The 18,143-nt window shown below is 51.7% G+C and overlaps 2 protein-coding genes across 2 annotated transcripts in view; both read right to left on the reverse strand.

Annotated features, from left to right (window-relative positions):
* The window catches only part of IFFO1 (intermediate filament family orphan 1), a 13,290-nt gene extending 6,667 nt beyond the window's left edge, over positions 1 to 6,623 (reverse strand). Inside the window, 4 exon segments of the mRNA XM_049624973.1 lie at positions 688 to 828; positions 1,510 to 1,605; positions 1,735 to 1,795; positions 5,758 to 6,623. Of these exon segments, the coding sequence (XP_049480930.1) occupies positions 688 to 828; positions 1,510 to 1,605; positions 1,735 to 1,795; positions 5,758 to 6,530 (1,071 nt within the window). The 5' untranslated portion in view covers positions 6,531 to 6,623.
* Positions 6,624 to 7,067: 444 nt separating this feature from the next.
* NOP2 (NOP2 nucleolar protein) lies at positions 7,068 to 17,761 on the reverse strand. Its single transcript, XM_049624982.1, has 16 exons — positions 17,464 to 17,761; positions 17,077 to 17,183; positions 15,085 to 15,130; positions 14,836 to 14,924; positions 14,415 to 14,659; positions 12,733 to 12,788; positions 12,457 to 12,617; positions 12,158 to 12,357; positions 11,913 to 12,002; positions 10,979 to 11,066; positions 10,762 to 10,902; positions 10,045 to 10,184; positions 9,809 to 9,898; positions 9,508 to 9,630; positions 9,159 to 9,387; positions 7,068 to 7,850 (listed from the first exon to the last, which is right to left on the reverse strand). Exons 2-16 carry the CDS (start codon positions 17,177 to 17,179, stop codon positions 7,192 to 7,194), a joined length of 2,460 nt encoding a protein of 819 aa, XP_049480939.1. The 5' UTR covers positions 17,180 to 17,183; positions 17,464 to 17,761; the 3' UTR covers positions 7,068 to 7,191.
* Between the last annotated feature and the right edge of the window lie 382 nt (positions 17,762 to 18,143).

Below are 18,143 nucleotides of genomic sequence, written 5' to 3' on the forward strand. Positions count from 1 at the left end.
AAAAAAAAAAAAAAAAAAAAAAAAAAAAAAAAAAAAAAGGTCTTTCTAATGAAATGACCAAACTAAAAGGAAAGTTTTTGGCTGCAAGGAAGAGGAGGACGCGGTGTAGACAAAGGAGAACCTGAATCATATATCCAGATCTGGAAAGCCGCAGAAGGGATAGAAATGAAGCAAAGAGGGCACGAGGTAGAGTAAAGGGGGGAAGGGCAAGGAAAACAGAGACAGGAAAAGAAATCTGTGCCGAAAAGCCCAGCGGGTCAAAACTGACGGCCGAGGCCTGGGTGGTTTAGAAACTGGGACTGGGACATTAAAAAGCTTGCATGAGAGCAAAACTAACCAGCTTCTTCTGTGGAGAAAGCAAGAAAAGATGAAAGAAAGAGAGGAGAGGAGATGGACAGAGGAGAGAGAGAGGGAGGGGAGAGACGGTGTTAGAGACGCTTCCAAACCTTCTCTTTCAGAGGCTGTTCCTTGCCCCCCAAGCCTCGTCCCACCAAGGGCCCCGGGGGGCCGAGGTAAGGTCCTCCAAGAAGGAGGGCAGGGCCTGGCTCCCAGCCAGCAATGATGCGAGGTTCACAGCCTGCCCCCACCCTCTCCTGAGGAGCTCAGGCACCGGGGAGGTGTGGGCAGGGTGTCTGGGGCCAAGGCCTGCCCTCGTCCCGGGGCCTGCGGGCAGCCCAGTGCCCTCACCTGGAACATCTTGATCATGTCCTCACAGTTGCGCTGCTGAGCCACGTCGCATAGTTTGGCGGTGATGTCGATGCGGCGACAGATGTCCATATCTACCTTCATGGCCTTTTCCTGGATCTTTGTGTCCAGCTCAGACAGGTTCTGTCCGGGGAACGCAGGGAGCGGTGAGGAGGCAGCCAGCACTCCGGACAAGGACCAATAAGGGCCCTGGCAAGACCCTCACCCTTCCAGTCACATATCACCGCTGACCCCTCCTCCTGGACGCCCTCCCCCGGCACTCGTGGGCTGCTCATGCAGCTGGCGCGCTGTTCGCACGGGCGGGAGGAGCCCTGGACACGGTGGCCCGGGACGTGCAGGGGCTCCCTCCCAGAACTTACGCTGCCAGAGAGAGAGGCCAGTGGCAGTTACAAGAGTGGAGAAAGAAGAACGGCTGACACTTCAGCATTACGTCTGTGCCAGCATGGTGCTAAGAAGAGTATGTCTTCATGGGCACGCGCCTTGCCTCGCCCATTCCACAGAGGACACAGGCAGAGCGGTGGGGAGACTCACCACGGCCACACTGCTAGCAGCTTTCAGAGCCGGGATCTGGCCTCTTAACTAACTGCTTAATCACCTCTAGAAATGAGGGAGACCACACTGCCTCTCAGACACGACACTGGGACTTCTGTTCCTTCTCTCCCTCTTGAATGAGGGTGGGGTGGGGGGCAGGCAGAGGGAGAGGCACGGCACACCAGGCGGCGGCAGTGACCAGGAAGTCAACCGGCCCAAACTCGAAGGGCCCGCCTGCTCTGGCAGGTTTTGGGGTGCGGCGGCTGCACTCACATTGCTCATGAGCCCCTTGAAGACCACTAGCTCCGCTTTCAACTGCTCCACCTTCATCGCTAGCTCCTCCTGGCAGGCGTCAGCCTCTTGGGCTTCCTGCAGTCAGGGAGAAAGCCCCGCCATTAGCGGCGCTGCCGAGGTAGGAGGCAGATGAGGACAAGGAAGGGCGGGGGTCGGGGGGCAGCAGGGGGCTGAGGGTGCTGGTGGGGGGTGGGCGGCCCTCACCTCCTGCAGCTCGTTCACTCGCTCCTGCAGCTGTATCCGCACAGTGTACTCCTCTTCCCACCTGGCAGACATGGGGGGCAGGGAGGGAACGTGGGTGCAGAGTCCCACCCCGCCCCAGCAGCTCCCTGCTCCCCACCCCTCTGGCTCAGGCCTCTCCCTGACTCTAGGTCTGGTGCCCTAGATGCACCGGGGCTGTGGGCAGTCACGTCTGGCCAGCCAGCGGGTGGCCAGCCACAGCTGTCCAGTGGCTCCACACTTCCTGGCAAGTGCGAGTCGGCCAGCTGCCTTCCCGGAACCTCTGGGCCACGCCCCAGGAACTGTATTTAAGAGCAACTGCTGCCACTGTGCTCTCTCATGGTGCCCGTCCCCTCAGGCCCCAGCCCCACCAGCTGCCTGGCTGGCCTCCTCCCCTGTCCTGCCCGCACCAGACCACCAGGCCCACCAGCCCGGTCCCCCACCTTCAGTGGCACAGATCCGGTCTCCCGCCTCCTGCCTGCACCAGACCAGGGCTCCTCTAGCCCGCTGCCCTGCCTCTTGTGGTGCCATTTAACCCTGGAGAAGCAGCTGCAGGACACACACCACATCAACAGAGTTGGTCAAGAGCCTGGTAGGAGACGCTCAAAGTCCGTCCCCCACAAGCTCCAGAAACTGCCCACCCAGGACCTGTGGAAGTGAGCCGTAGAGAGGAGACCAGGCTGGCCCTGAAGCAAGAAACCTGTGGGAAGCAGGAGCCTGGAGTTCCCAGGCACCCAAACCTGGAGGGACAGGGAGATCAGAGAATGAAAAAGCGCCTCGCTCTACAGTGGCTGGGAACCAGAAGCAGCATCTCCTAGGCTCTAGAATTCCGAGACTAGAACCCCAAGTGGCTAAAAGACACCCTTGGCCGCAGGCAGGGTTGGCTGCCCGGGGCTAGGTTTTTCACTCAATGTGAGTCCACGGTGAGCCAGCGCACAGGCCCTGGCATCGCCAAGGTGAAAGGGCAGTGGAGGCGGCCATGGCCCTGCTTAGGGTTTTGGGACCCTGCGAGGGTGGCCGGGATGGCGGAACTTCTCAGACCCTGTTCACACAGACTCTCAGTGCCTGCCGCTTCTTCCAGTGTGAGAAAGGAAGGGATGATATCACGAGAGAAACCGCAGTATCAGAAACATGGCTAAAGTCTCAAAGAGGACGGCAAGAAAAATGAAAGCCCAAGAGAGTGGATTCTGCAGACATGGGACTCAATCCTCCCTTCCCCACCTCCATCCTCCCCCCCCCAATCCTCCTTCCTCCTCTCCTCCCTGGGTTCGCCTGCAGCCTCTTCCCTGTTCCTCCCCCGCATCTGCACTGCAGTGTTCCTAATAATAACTCCTCTATATCACCCGCTGCCCCTCCCGCATGGGCAGGGAAGAGGCGGCCAGCCTGGCCACCACCCTGCTGGCCCGTCACACAGCCCAGCCCCGGGCCCTCTTGGCTCTCTGTCCACCCTTCCCTGCTGCCCCCATGTCCTTCCCACTTTTGCACTGGCATTCTCAGACAGTCGGGGCCAGTGAGGGGCCCTCGCGGCATCAAGTTATACAGTTTCATAGATAAGACTTTATCTTTTTTGTGCCTGTGGTTTCTCCATCTACAACCTGAAGGCATGGAACGCAGTACCCTCATACTCCTGAGCCTGTGAGTCCCTGGAGAAAGAAAGCAAGACTCACAAGGGGACGATGGCCCTGGGCAAGATGCATGGGAAAGGGTAGCAAGCGACAAATTCAGGTAGAAATTTAAGTAAGGAAGTTAGGGAAGGATTGGGATGAACACAGTCTTAGAACACACACAAAAAACCTGAAAATAAATCATCTAGAAGTTACTAGAATTCTTTAAAATTTATTATTTTTTAGTATAATCTCTACACCCAACATGGGGCTCAAACTCAGGACCCCAAGATCAAGAGTCGCATGGTCCCCCTGGATGCTTACTAGAATCCTATTTGCTCTCCATCCAGACTTTCCCACAAATAGGTTCCTTCCGACCTCCACTCAAATCTCATCTCACTTACAAGGTCCCCTAGACATGAGTAGAATTTGAACAATTTCCGTGTATTCTTTGTTTACTAAAGACCTCTCTCCCAAATAAATTATATCCTGGAGCAAAGTGAGGAAGCCGGGGCCATTCCTGCACTAGAAAAACTGAGGCCAGGAAAGAAAGATCCACCCAAGGCTGCACACAGCAGGGGCACTGAAAATAGAACCCAGGAGGCTTCAGCTCCTTCCCAGTTTAGTGCTCAAGCTATACCCATGACTTCCGGGCTACTGACAGGAGCTACAGTGTTGCTTTAAAGAGAACAGAACGAGGGCACAGGATCTGGGGTGGAAGAATGAGTAACTGCCAGTGTCACGTACCATACAACTCTAGCTGCGGGGCCCTCTGCACAGCAGCATGCTGCAGAGCGATGAGCTCATCAGTCCCCAAGGAATAACTCTCTGCTGCCCTGGACAGCTGGACCAAGGACAAACACTCTTTCAGTTAAGGAAAAAAAAAAAAATACTGGAGAACAGCAGTTGTTTCTGTGGTTATGGATGCATTCCAGAACTGCCCCCGTTCTGCTGCTGACAGTGTTAATTAACTTGTGCAGGGGCAGGGGCGGGGGCAGGGGCAGGCTGGTTTTGGGTGGCATCTGCGTGATGGCTTTAGGAGGCCTGAGAGTCCCAAAGGTACTTATAACATGGACTACAACGAAGGAAGCCAGCATGAGGACAGGACACAACCTCAGAAAGCCTGCTGATCTGCGATCTGCTAGACTCTAGCAGGTTACAGACCCCTGAAGGTTGCCCCCAGACTCAGGGGTAATTTCCCATAGCATTCAGCCAAGCCCCAGCCCACACCAAGCTGCAACACAGGACTGCAAAGGTAGTTCCCAAGCCTGTCCACAAGGGGTCAGAGTAGCTGATTAAGAGGTTAAACCTGATGGCGCCCAAACTAAAGCCTCCTTCTGACCTGTCATCCTCCTCCTCAACCATGGCATCCCTCAAAGTCTACAAAGAGCTGGCTGTGCTCGTGCTCCTTACTAATGGCCTGGTTATCAACCCTCTAAGGGATCCACTTGTACATCCAGCGCTAGCATCACATCCTTTCTCCTGGCCCCTTGTGCTACCCTGCCAGTCCCCTGCAGAAAGCCAAATCCTCATCCTCAGGGAGCACTGGGCCTGCCCTCCAGATGCCTTATACTTGCAGGGTGTGTCCATATTCTCAACTTTTCCCCACTCACTTCCTCTGCTGGCTCTACTCACATTTCGTCATTCTTTGGCTCTTTGTGCTTTTACAGATTCCCCCAGCCTCCATGGCCCTAGGACAACTACCAGTCTCTTCCCCCTTTCCCTAGGGAACTCCTTTTTCCCTTTTTTTCTTTTCTTTTCTTTTTTCTTTCCTTTATTTACTCCACACAATGTTCTGAGGCCCCAGAGCCTTTCATATGGAACTGAGTAGGTAGGTACCCAGTTTCCACCAACACTGCTTTGGGAAACCCAGAGCAGGGGTAGGATCGCCCACTGTGAGATGCAGCCCCTCCCTCACCACCCCCTCCTAATTTCAGTAGACTCCCAAATGAAAGCGATTATCCTTTTGATCAGTACTTGGAGCTTCTATCACAAAAGTGCCCTGGGGGCTGACACTGGTATTACCCCAGATGTGACCTCTCAAATGCGAGACCCTTTCACATCTCATACAACCCCACAGAACACGGGCAGCCAAACACTGCGGTCTAGATGAGACAGAAAGAAAAGCCACAAGAAAAATATCTATTCCCCACAGCACTCCGCTCCGAGTCTCCTTCTCCCTGTCACGAGTGCGACTTCTGCATTCCCTGTGGATTCCCGTCTTCCTGTATCCAATGCCGTGTAAATACTTCCAAGCTCCTCCTTACACAGCAGGAACTTTACTCTCATTTTATTCCTCCCTGATTCTTGGGCCGCAACGCTCTCCTCTCCTGGACCCACACCTAGTCTGGGCCCCATGTGTGGCATGACACTGAGCCCGGTCCCCACCTGCCCGGTCCCCTACCTCCGCTTGTACTCGTCCCGCTCGCGCTTCACTTTAGCCAGGACGTTGTAGAGCGCACGGATCTCGGGGGTGATGGTGTCGATCTGGACGCCCACCCCGTCGGGGTGCACCCACGACAGGCCAGGCCCTTGCACCAGAGTGGGCTCCAGTCCCGGCCCGAGCCGGCGGGCGTGAGAGAAAGACCAGATGGTGCCAGGCATGAAGCGGGCTGACGAGGAGTAGGAAGTGGAGGTGGAGGTGGAGGGCGACGAGTGGCTGGCCGCGGAGGGCGCGAGGGGGCCGGCTGGCGAGCGCGCGGGCGAGCCCAGCACCCGGGCCGACTGGGTGCAGACGGCGGCCGGCCGGGCGCCGAGGGGCAGCCCCAGGGGCCGGATGGGGCTGACGAAGCCGGTCTGCACGGCCTGGTCGCGGCGAGCCAGGCCCCGCCGGCCCTGCTTACCCTCCTCCAGCGCCTGCTGCAGCTGCTTCTCCAGCAGCCGGTTGCGGCGCTCCAGCTCGTGCACCTTGGCCAGAAAGCAGCGGAACCGGAGGTTCAGGGTCTTGAGCACGTTGATGTTGGAGCCCAGGTCGTTGCGGAGTGCCATGGCGGCGGGGGGCGCCGGGCCCGGCCCGGGCGGCGAGTAGGCAGCCGGGCCGGCCGGGGCGAGCGGCGCCGGGGACACGTCCCCTCCCCCGGCCAAGTGGTCTCCTCCCAGGGGTTCCCCTAGCGGTCCGGCCAGCCCCTGCTGCTCCTGTTGTAGGAGGAAGAGGTTGGGGCCGAATAACGGGTTCATGGCTGCGTCTTCTGCTGGGAGACCGAGACCGCTACAGGAGCAGGGATGGAGAGCAAGGGAGAAAAGCCAATGAGGCGCCAGGCGGACGCGGAGCAACCAATCAGATAGCTCGGCGGGAGGGGCAGAGGTCAGGGGGGCGGGGAAGGACAGGGAAGAAGCCAATGAAAGGTTCACTTGGAGGCTGGCACCTGGACCTTTCCGGGTCTGAGGCTGAGCGGACCCCAGTCCACGCCTGCACTGCAATCCAGCCAGGGTGGCAGAAACGCATAAAATCCAGGCCCTTCAGTACTCCTTGGGTTCTGGTGGCAGGATGCCCATCCTCCCTAAATCCCTATTGCCCTCCTCTCCCCGGAGTCCAACTACCCTAAGCTCTGACTCCATGACTCTTCCTCCCTTAGACCACGGAAACCCAGGAGCCTGAAACTGATTTCTCAGTATACCAGTTTCCTCTCTTCAGAGGGTCCCTGTCCCACCTTCCCAGCCCTACCCTTAAGCAGCAAAGCCAGGACCCAGTCCCCTCAAAAAACACACAGTGGCCAGAGAGTATAAAATGTGTATTAGATTTCATATGCACAGTGGGGACACCAACCTCACAGAGGCCATAGTTCCAAACCAGTGATTAACGGTAATGAACCACCCCTGCCTACTTTCAACCATTCGTCTAAGACGACAGATGGCTGCTGCCTCTGGACTGAGATTTTCTCCTCTTTGCTGGTGGGGGCCGGCTGGAACTGAGAAGGGACACAGTGGAAGTCTCAGGCCCCTTGGGGGTGCCATTCTGCTTCCGGAAGGCAGCTTTCTTGAAAGGCTGTTCTGGCAATTGCTGCTTTACCTTCTCAGCCCTTTTGCTGTTTCCAAAGGGCTGATCACAGTCCTCAGGCTTGAGAGTGGCCTGGGTCTTGGAGAGGGATAGCACTGGCACTTCCGTGTCCGTGCCCCTGGAAGCATTCTGCTTCCGGAAGGCAACTTTCTTGGAGGCCTGTGGCATAGCTAACTGTTGCTTTAGTTTCCTAGGCACCTCTGGTCCCCTGATCACTTCAGCTTTTTGAGCTGGCTGGCTGCTATCTTGGAGCTTAGAAGAAGCTTGGGACTTTGTGTCACAAGATACAGTAGGCGAACTTGAGTCTATCCCTTTGGAGATGCCATTCTGCTTCTGGAAGGAGGCCTTCTTGGGATGTTGCCGTTTCTGCAATTGCTGCTTTGCTTTCACAGCCACTCTGGCTTTCTTGGCAGGATGGCTGCTGCCCTTAGGCTTGGGGGTCATGTGATCTTTCACCTCAGGCAAGTCTAGGTTTGTAGGGGTGGAAGCTGCAGAATTTCCTGGTTAAAAATTAAGCATATGGTTTGAGAAAATGGGCCTCATCACTGGATCCTCATCATTAGTGGAGCAGGTAAATGGTATTAAGATAAGAAAACTGCCTGGGTACTGTTGGCCAAGTGTTCCACACAGCTGGGATACTGCCTAAGAGCACACCACCTACATTCGTATTACTTAACATCACCTGGCCTTTACTCAAGTCATATTTGAACCTCGTATTAAGGAAAAAAGGATCAAAAAATTACGAGAAAGGGATCATTCCCCACCCATAGGCAAAAAGGTTTCAAACGAAGCTCTGTCCCCTTGAGGGCAGGAGGTAACAAGGCACTCTGAGGAGGAGGGAAATCCTGAATATACCTGAAGCACTGGGCTTTTTAAATCAAAGACCATTTTTTTTCATGTGGATTTTGATGAGATACAAGAAAATAAGTCACACATAGCAACCAGAAACAAGCCAGTAAGACATAAGTGAGAAATAACATTAAATAGGTACTTTTCAAGTTACAGTGAAAAAAAAAGTTACAGCAAATTTCTCTAGTTCTAGTTCTTAAGGTTTCTGTTAACATTCAGATGTGACTTTTGTGAGGGACATTATTTATAAAGAAAAAAAAAAAAAAATCAGGGCACCTGGCTGGCTCAGTCAGTAGAGCACATGATTCTTGATCTCAGGGTAATGAGTTCAAGCCCCATGCTGGGCTTGAACTTAAGAAGTTACTTAAATAAGTAAATAAAAAAATCAACTCAATAAGTCACAGTTTGTAGTCCAAGAAACCTGCCTCTCCCTCTTCTAACTAAACCTGGGTTATATCCCAGCATGCAGCACCATCAAGCCTGTTCCAGAAACCCCACCCTTCTCTCTGAGATCCAGGCCAGACTCAAGATGACTGAGAAAAAGAGCTGCAATTAACGTGATGGACTCAGAGAACTGCTGATAGTTCTGAGGAGACTTGTGCCAACCCGGTGCTGACAGTGCTGGACCAGCAGAGGTCTATTACCAGGAAGGCACCCCTTGGCCAAGAAGAAAAAGAAACCACAACTGCACTGGGAGTGCATCTAGTGCCGAAAGACTGCAGCGACTTGGCAGAATCAAGGGAAAAGTCCCCATCTGTACGTGTGCTTTAACATACACTCAAATGGGGTCCAGGCTCTGGAACAATTCTAATTGAAATGAAAGAGGCTTCTCATCCAAGCACGCAAAGGCTGGTGTAAGGGAGGCAGAAGTACCTCCCTTCCCTGCGTCACACGCCTCTTTCAAGGCAGAGAGAGCAAAGGTGGTGGGTGATGAAGGGGAGAAAGAGCAGACTGCTTACCTGTTTGGGATTGAGGGATAGAATTAGAGAATTTCTTGAACTTGGCAATAAAGAAACCATCCATATTGTGGGTGTGAGGATAGAAGCGGCGGGTAGAACGCAGAGTGGGGTGGAAGCGCCTTTCTCGAAAGCGAGTAAAACCTTCCTGGCCAAAGTCTAGACCTGTGGGCACCAACCGCACATTCCTCTTTTTCAGGGCATAGTCTACCACCCACTCATTCTCTTCCACCTGGATATGTGGGGGAGACAAAAATGGATGGAAAAGCAGAGCTGGAGTTGAAGAGAGCTCTAAGGGGCAAAGAGACCCCTAGCCCTGTCCCCTCTTGCTCTGCCACAACAAAGGCCTCACCATGATGGAACAAGTGCAGTAGACAAGGTAGCCACCCGTCTTGGAGGTGGCATTGACAGAGTCAATAGCACTCAGGAGCAACTCCTTCTGAAGGTGAGCACAACGCAGGATGTCCTTCTCATCCTGTCCCAAGGAGAGACCGATACGAGGGTGTCAAAACTTCAAAAGGCAGCCTCAGAAGAGGCGAGCTACTAACTGCTCAAGGTGCCCCTCCACCTCCCATTCCACCTCTGCAAGGCCCAGCCAAGCCCTCTCAGCTGGCCCCCACTCCCACCCTTAGCCCCACCCCCCAACTCCTCACCTTGTTAGTCTTCACAGCTGGGTCTTTGGAGATGACCCCAGTGCCACTGCAGGGTGCATCCAAAAGTACTCGGTCAAAGCCCCCCACCACCTGGGGAGAAGGGGTAGGTTAGTTAGATGTTTTGGCAACCTGTACCGCACCATTATTTCCTAGGAGCAAGTCTAAATACCGTGAGGTCAGGAAGGGGACAGGTGAACTGGAAGACCTCAAGAGAGACACACACAGGGGAACCCTACCTTGGGGAACTGACGCCCATCGTAGTGGCTGATGATGGTGTTAGTGACTCCCAACCGGTGCAGATTACCCACAACGCTCTTGAGCCGCTCAGCATTGGCATCATTGGCAAGAATCACACCTGTGTTCTTCATCAGCTGGGCTGAGGGGAGAGAGGGCACAGTGCTCACCAGCCACCTCCTCTGCCTCCACACCCACTGGCCACCCTCCTGCCCAAGAACCCGTAAGTGAAGTCTCACTGCTTCAAGGCAACTTCACTCCCAATAAGCCTCCTCCCCACGGTCTACTGTACGGGTCTACCCAATCTGCACTCTGAGATGAACAAGACTGCTGGTGTGGTTTTTTTCGCTGTTACCGAACATCTTTTTGGTGCTAACAGCTAAATGAAATGGTTAGGACTACTTATGTGCTGAACACTTGACCAAGGACTTCTAACAGTGTATCTTAATCCTAACAACCCAAGCATAATATAACCCCCAAGCCAAGGACACTTACCACCCCATTTTACAGATAACGAGAGAAGACCAGGGGCTCGCCTGAGGTCATATGGGTAGTTAGTGGCACACACGGGGCTGGACCAGGCCGGCTCCAGAGCCTATACTCCTCACTGCTCTGCTAATTGCTTGTGTATGGTTTTCTTGCACACTAGTAAGTTAGCAACCCCACTACTTCCAAAAGCAGAAAGCCAAATGGCTCCTACCCGCCTTCCCTTCTCATACCTATGTAGCTAGTCTTTCCTCCAGGAGCACAACACATGTCCAGGATCCGCTCGTGTTCCTGGGGCGCCAAGGCCATGACCGGCAACATACTCGAGGCTCCTTGAAGCATATAGTGCCCAGCCAGGTACTCGGGGGTAGCACCTGTGGAAGGACACCCATCTGTGACATGCTGGGACGAGGGCAGGGGCAGAAGGGCTTCCAGGCAGGGAACACTTACCAATGGGCACCGAAGAATCATATACCACCAGTCCAGTCTTTGACCACTTGCCCAGGGGATCCAGGTTAACGCCACGGTTAATTAGCGCCTGAAGATAAAATCAAGATTTTAAGACCTTGTAGGTTCCTACACCCAGAAAACAGGTGGAAATATGAAAACGTGGTTCTACTGAGGCCTGTGGCACCACCACTTCCAGAGCCTGTAGTCACGATACAATCACCACAGACTCATTGGCTGTGGCCTCTCCCATACCATCCTATGATGTCCTTTCCCTTAGCCTGAGGCTCCAACTCAAGGTCTGAATTCCAGCCCAATGGAGCAGACTGCCAGCTCCTGTCCTTTTGTTTCCTGGAACTGAACTCTGATTTTCCAAAAGCCTCAGGCACCCCTGCCATCCAAAAATGTAACATCACAACACACTAAAGATAATGATCAGGTAGGTTACCTTCGCACCAGGAGAAAGACTACGCACAACGCCACACCACTAACCGTAGAACAGTGGTCTTTACCATGGGGTCCCTGAACCCTGGGAAACGATGAGTTTAAAATACTGTTTGTTCATGTGTGTCATGTCTTTTTCTGGGGGCAGGAACCACAGTTTTACCAACTCTTCAATGATCTAAAAGGCAGACAACTCCCATTTTGTTCTGAGGCAGCACTTTTTCCCTGATGCCAGCGTCCTAACCCTGTCACAAGGAACAGAGGCTGAAGGGATGAGTCTCCCACTCCACAGAGGTCCTGGGCCCTGAGTCAGTCAGATAAATCCAGCATGACACTAAGCCTGCCTGGGTTTGCCTCCTGGGATCATGCCTGTACAAGAAATGCTCAGGTACTAAGACCCCAGCCCCCCAACCCCCTTCAGAGTGAGAAAGAGGAGTCTCTGGGGTTAGAAGTCAACACTTCCCTGAGATAAATCTCAAAATCCAGCCCTCACCTGAGCAAGGTCTCGGCGCCGGGTTTTCAAGGTATTGGTCCTGAGTGTGATGGGCCGAGGTACCTCATTAGCTTCTAAGAACTCCACCAACTGAAGAAGCAAAATGGCAGGGAGCAAGTCAGGCTGGCCAAGGAGCTCAGCCAGAAGAGAAAAGAGCAAGGAGACAGACTGCCTTCCTCATTCAGGGTAAAACAGAGAAGATAAGAAAAGAAAAGCAAAAGGGGCCTTAGATTAGAATTCATTACCTCAGACAGAGGGAAGAGGTCCATGAGCTTGCCAAGCAAGAAGTCTCCATAGGAGTAGTAAGTGGCCAGATCCTTCTGAAGCCGGTGCAGATATTCAGAACGAGATCTACCTTCCTCCCGCTGCGTCCCAAAATCACGCAGCACTGCCACTATATCTTGGATGCGCTTGTGAATTCGTTGCAAGTCTGGAGCCTGGGCATGTGGACGTGTTAAGGAACTGTTTGGTGATGTCCCAGGGCCTGGAAATCCCCTCTCTCAAGCACCTTCTCCCTATCCCTCACCCTGCACTGGAAGGATATCCTGCTCCATCTCCCCAGCAGAGGGCAGCACAAAGGGCTCCTCCTCATCCACATTGATCTGCAGGTCTCCATCTGTCTCATCATTCTTTTGAGGGCCTGACTCAGGGGATCCTTCCTCGGCTTCCTCCTCCTCCTCAGTCTCCTCCTCACTCCATTGGCTCCTACAAACAGGTCCAGAAACAGTGATTCACAGATGAAAACAGACACCTCCTCCTTCCTCAATTCCTTCATCCCAGCTGTTGCCTGGGCTCCATCCTAAGAGTTTCCAAAACTCACCCAGCAACAGCTTCCTGAGCCTTTTGCTTCCGGGCAGCCCTCTCAATGGGCAGCAGCTGAAAAAAGAGGCAGGGGCTAGTAATGCAAAGCCTGCTCTGTCACCCTCCCAAGTAGTATCCCATCTCTGTACTTTGTTTCCTAAATGCAAATGTAACACTCTCAGAAGGAAGGAGGAAAGCTAAAGAAGTGAATAGAAGTGAATATGTCAACCATTGTTGAAACTAAGTAACAGATCATAGAGTTTCATCATACTACTTTTGTGTGTAACTCACTTCCCATTAAAAGTTCTGAATGTTAATACACCCCCATATGTATACAAAAGAGACAAAAATTGTCCTTGGATATCCATTTTGCCACATTTCTTCCAGACATACTATTTTTCATAGTTGAAATCGTGATGCATTTTCACATGTGTTTCCTGCCTTTTTTCATTCATTCACAGATCACCAGCATTTTCACAGACATAATGGCCAAATGTTAATTTAGTATATAAATGAACCATAATTTACTGAAGCATATTGGTTATTTTGGCAGTTTTCAGAGTTTTGGGCATTAAGGTCCACAAGGTGTCTGTGCAAATCTCCTAACAGTAACTCTGTAGAGAAAAGGCAGACTGTGAGAAACAGTGCAAATGGGAACTTTCTTTTCATCCTATACAACCCTGTATCACCTGAGTTTTCCTAACATATACTAATTGTGTAATACATAGATTTTTTTAGATTTTTTTTAATTTTTATTTTTTTAACATTTATTTATTTTTGAGAAAAGAGCATGAGCGGTGGAGGAGAGAGAAAGAGGGAGACACAGAATCTGAAACAGGCTCCAGGCTCTGAGCTGTCAGCACAGAGCCCGACGTGGGGCTCAAACTCACGGACCATGAGATCATGACCTGAGCTGAAGTCGGATGCCCAACTGACTGAGCCACCCAGGCGCCCCAGATTTTTTTTTTTTTTTTTTTAAGTAATCTCTACACCCAACATGGGGCTCAAACTAACAACCCTGAAATCAACAGTTGCATGTTCTACCAACTGAGCCAGCCAGGAACCCCTACATAAATGTGAATAAACCTTTGTCCACATTCTGGATCATCTTCTTAAACGGAATTACTAGGTCAAAAGGAAGAAACTCCTAAGGTTCTCAGATACCAAATGCTTTATAAAAAATGTGTATGCATTTCTATTCCCCTCACATTGGGCATTCAAAGATTCCCCTGACCATATCCTCACCACCACTGAACAGTCTATTTCAAAATGCTCTATCCTACAGCTTTTCTATACTTGTATGTGCACTGAGCAAAAACACAGATGACAGGAAAACAGTGGCGGAATGCTAAAACCCCTTTTCTCTACTCCACTTATCCTCATCACTGACGGATATTCTCAAGGATCTGGAAAAACTAGGGGCGCCTGGGTGGCTCAGTCAGTTAAGCGTCTGACTTCAGCTCAGGTCATGATCTAGCGGTTCATGAGTTCGAGCCCCATGTTAGGCTCTGTGCTGACAGCTCAGAGCCTAGAGCCTGTTCCAGATTCTATGTCTCCCTCTCTCTGCCCCTCCCCTACTCTCACTTTGTCTCACTCTGTCTCTCAAAAATAAACAAACGTAAAAAAAAAAAAAAAAAAAAGGATCTGGAAAAACTAAAAGGCAAGGATCCCTTCCTGAACACCCACAGAGAGAAACCTCACCTCTTCACCTTCATCATCGGCCTCTGAGTTGGAGTCAGCGCCATAGTCATCTATCATATCAGCGTCACTGTCCTCAGAGCCCCAGAGGCCCCCCTGGTTCACCACATCATCCTCTTCGGAGTCGTCTTCCTCCTCTTCCTCCTCACTGCTATGGGTTGGTGCTGGACGCTTCTTGCCTTGAGAAGCACGGAGTAAGGACTGGGCTCCCTTCTTACCAGGTGTCTGGACAGCTCCTCCAGAGACTCCTAAGGGTTTGAATAATCCTGGACTGATGGCAGCCACACACTGATGAACCCTGTACTTTCTACCCCTAAAAATGTCCTCTGGCTATTCCTTTCACTCCAGAAATGCTCAACAAGTCCTTCCCTACCCAGGACGTAGAGGACTTCTCATGTAGCACACAGCTCCTATGTTCACTGACCTTTTGGTAACTTTCCAGGCAATGGTTTGGCCCCAGGAAACTTAGCCATCTCAAGGGCTTCAGCAGAACCCAACCTTCTCTTGGCTGCCCTGAAATGATATATGGAGGAAACAGAACACACCTTTAGACTCTGCCATAGAAATACAACAGTCGCCAAACAACCCTTTCCATCAGTATGATCACGTGATCATGTGACTAAAGATGAACAGTACCAATTTCGTCTATGGAAGTCTGGACACCCACACTCACCTTTTTCGAGCACGACTAGACAGCCTCTTAGAACTTTCATCACCCGCTGTATTTAAAAAAGAGAGACAGGCAAAACAGTAGGTCACAGGGGAAATGAAAAAAGAACATTAGAAAATAAAAGTGAAGAAAAAATTAATTCACTCATTAAAGGGAGTAGGTTGTAACTTGCTTCATAGCCCTCCAGGAAGAGTTGGATGAGAGATGTAAAGATGATCTCCATCTGGTTGTGCATCACCCAAATCCAAACTGGGCCTCCCTCCAGCCTTCTGATTTCAATCAATAGTATTACTACCATCTTGAAAACAAAAGATTCAAAATTCATCTTTTCTCTCTGGCCTTGGACCTAGTGTACAGAGACATGGCTAAATGCACCAAAGGTCTGAGTTGGTAATGGGTTGGTAAATATGGGACCCGTTATGATTCCTCCTTCAGGAAAATGGTGAAAACAATCTGAAATAAGCCAGCATGGCACATACACTTGCTCCTTCTGTGGCAAAACCAAGATGCAAAGACTAAGTTGTGCAGATCTGGCACTGTGGTCCCTACACTACCACTTCTGCCATCGCCGTTAAGTCTGCCAACAGAAGACCGAAGGAGTGGGGCGCCTGGGTGGCTCAGTCGGTTGGGCGTCCGACTTCGGCTCAGGTCACGATCTCACGGTCCATGAGTTCGAGGCCCCGCGTCGGGCTCTGGGCTGATGGCTCAGAGCCTGGAGCATGCTTCCGATTCTGTGTCTCCCTCTCTCTCTGCCCCTCCCCCGTTCATGCTCTGTCTCTCTCTGTCTCAAAAATAAATAAACGTTAAAAAAAAAAATTAAAAAAAAAAAAAAAAGAAGACCGAAGGAGTTGAAAGACCTGTAGCAGCTCCACCATTTGAAACACTGCTAAGTCTGTAAGAAATGGACGAAGTTATGTAACAAAACAGTCTTGTCTTCTCCTTTCCTTTCCTCTCAATTTACTCAGTAACCAACCACAGATTTTACCTTTGTAGGTGATTGTTTCGTAGGTTCTCCAAGAAATAGAAAGTTTAAATTTCAGCCCTGTCATTTACATGACCAAGTTACTTAATCTCTCAGCTTTCATCTCCTTAATGCCTCTCTCACAGGGCGCTAAGAGAATGAGATGAATGAGGCGAGATAATGTACCCAAAAGCTTCAGTATAGTGCCTAGCACTTCCTAATACCTCAATAATCTGCACTGTTTTCTCTAAATGCCCAACACAAACTACCTGTGCATTCTTCTCTCCCACCCCAGCCTTCCATGCAGCAGACTATTCACCATGTGGGAATCAGATCTGTGCCTTGCCATAGCCATGTCCTCCACAACACAGCTGGTTGATGGTGACCAGTCGGCTTTCTTCTCAACTTCCACTTACTAACATGTCAACCATCTTCCAAAACCCAGCTTACAATCTTTTTTTTTTTTTTTTAACATTTATTTATTTGTTTTGAGTGAGCACAAGCAGGGCAGGTGCAGACAGAGAAAGAGAGGCATAGAGAAGAGAGAGAAAGAATCCCAAGCAGGCTCTGCGCTGTACAGAGCCCTACAAGGGGCTCGATCCCTCAAACTGTGAGATCATGACCGGAGATCAAGACCTGGGCTGAGATCAAGAGCCGGACTCTTAACTGACTGAGTCATCCAGGTGTCCCCCAGCTTAAAATCTTTTTAAACTCTAACTGTGTAGGTCGTCTAAATTCCTTCAATGTTAAACTGGACCCCCCCTTGCATGGGTGCTTCAGTCCCTGCTACGTCTTCTGTAAGTGCTAAAGACAGTGTTTGATTCATACCTACTTTCTAATAACTCACACAATATACTCTGGTTTCTCTAGAAACTGTCTAAATTCTGTAACTCAGCTCAAAGAAAATTCTACTTGAACAGTGACTACAGAGACTAAAAACAGAAGGGGATGTGATACAGATGAAAAAATGGAGCAAAACCTAAAGAACTGGAGAAGGGAGGAGGGGAGGGGAGGAGGCCAGGCCTAACCCTTACCTGCAGGCAAGAATCTGGCTAGTTCGGTCTCAGCACCCTTCTGTTTCCGGGCCTTACGGCCTGGCCCGCGCTTCTCCTTTGCAGGGTCCAACTTGCGCCCCATAGTACTGGGGAAAAGAAAAATGGGAGAAGGTAGAGTCGCGCGTATTGGAAAGGCAAACGGAGACCGCATACTTAGCATATTAGACTGGGAAAGGACATCGCCTCGAATCTCGACTCAGCACTCCCAACAGCCCCTAATGGCATGACAAAACCTCCATTTTATGCTGGACCCGGCCCTTGGGTCCCACACCATTTGTACTACGTCCCGCTCCCGACGCCCCAGTCTGAGTCAGTGCAGTCACCCTTCCCCAACTTCCTCCACACCCACCCGAAGCCTCGGCTCACTTGAAATAGGGTCCAGGCCCGAGAGGCCCCTGGATAAGCGGCTCGGCACTCCACGTGCACTCTGAGACTAGGGTCGGACACCACACGCTACTGAAATGTTTCACGCAGGCGCACAGAGCGCACCCGCCTCGTAGCCCCGCCTCTTCCGGTCGCTTCTGGTTGGTCGCAGAACCCAGAACTTACGCTACCCCTGGGAACGCGCGCGGGGCTGGCGGCAGCACCGCCGGAGGAAATTCGCAGGTGGACCGCTTCCACTTCACTCCCCGGGAGCGGAGAAAGCAACGCGGACGGAACCCTTTTCAACCCCACCTCCGCCCCACACACCCCACCCCCGTCCGCAAAGTGTTGGCCTCTTGCCTCATTGCAGGTATCAGTGGGAAAAACTGGTACCTCCACGCCGCCGCTCCTCCAACCAGGGCGTGAGACTTCGGCCCTCCTCCGCCCTACCATCGTCTCAAAACCAAGGAATCGCATGCTTCTCACCTCCCAGCCCTTTGATTAGGAGACCCGCTTCTTCGGCCCCCAAAACCCCCGCTCAGCCCGTTAAGTAAGGTTCGCCTCTGCCTGGGTTCACCTCTAGAGGCTAGAGGAAGATTTCTTGTGTCCTAATTTCACAGAAGTTAACAAGAAAAAATTACAGCCTTCCTCCAAATAAACACTAAGGGGGTGCTTAGCTGTTA

The sequence above is a fragment of the Panthera uncia genome, chromosome B4, assembly GCF_023721935.1.
Source record: "Panthera uncia isolate 11264 chromosome B4, Puncia_PCG_1.0, whole genome shotgun sequence".
Taxonomy (NCBI): Eukaryota; Metazoa; Chordata; class Mammalia; order Carnivora; family Felidae; genus Panthera; species Panthera uncia.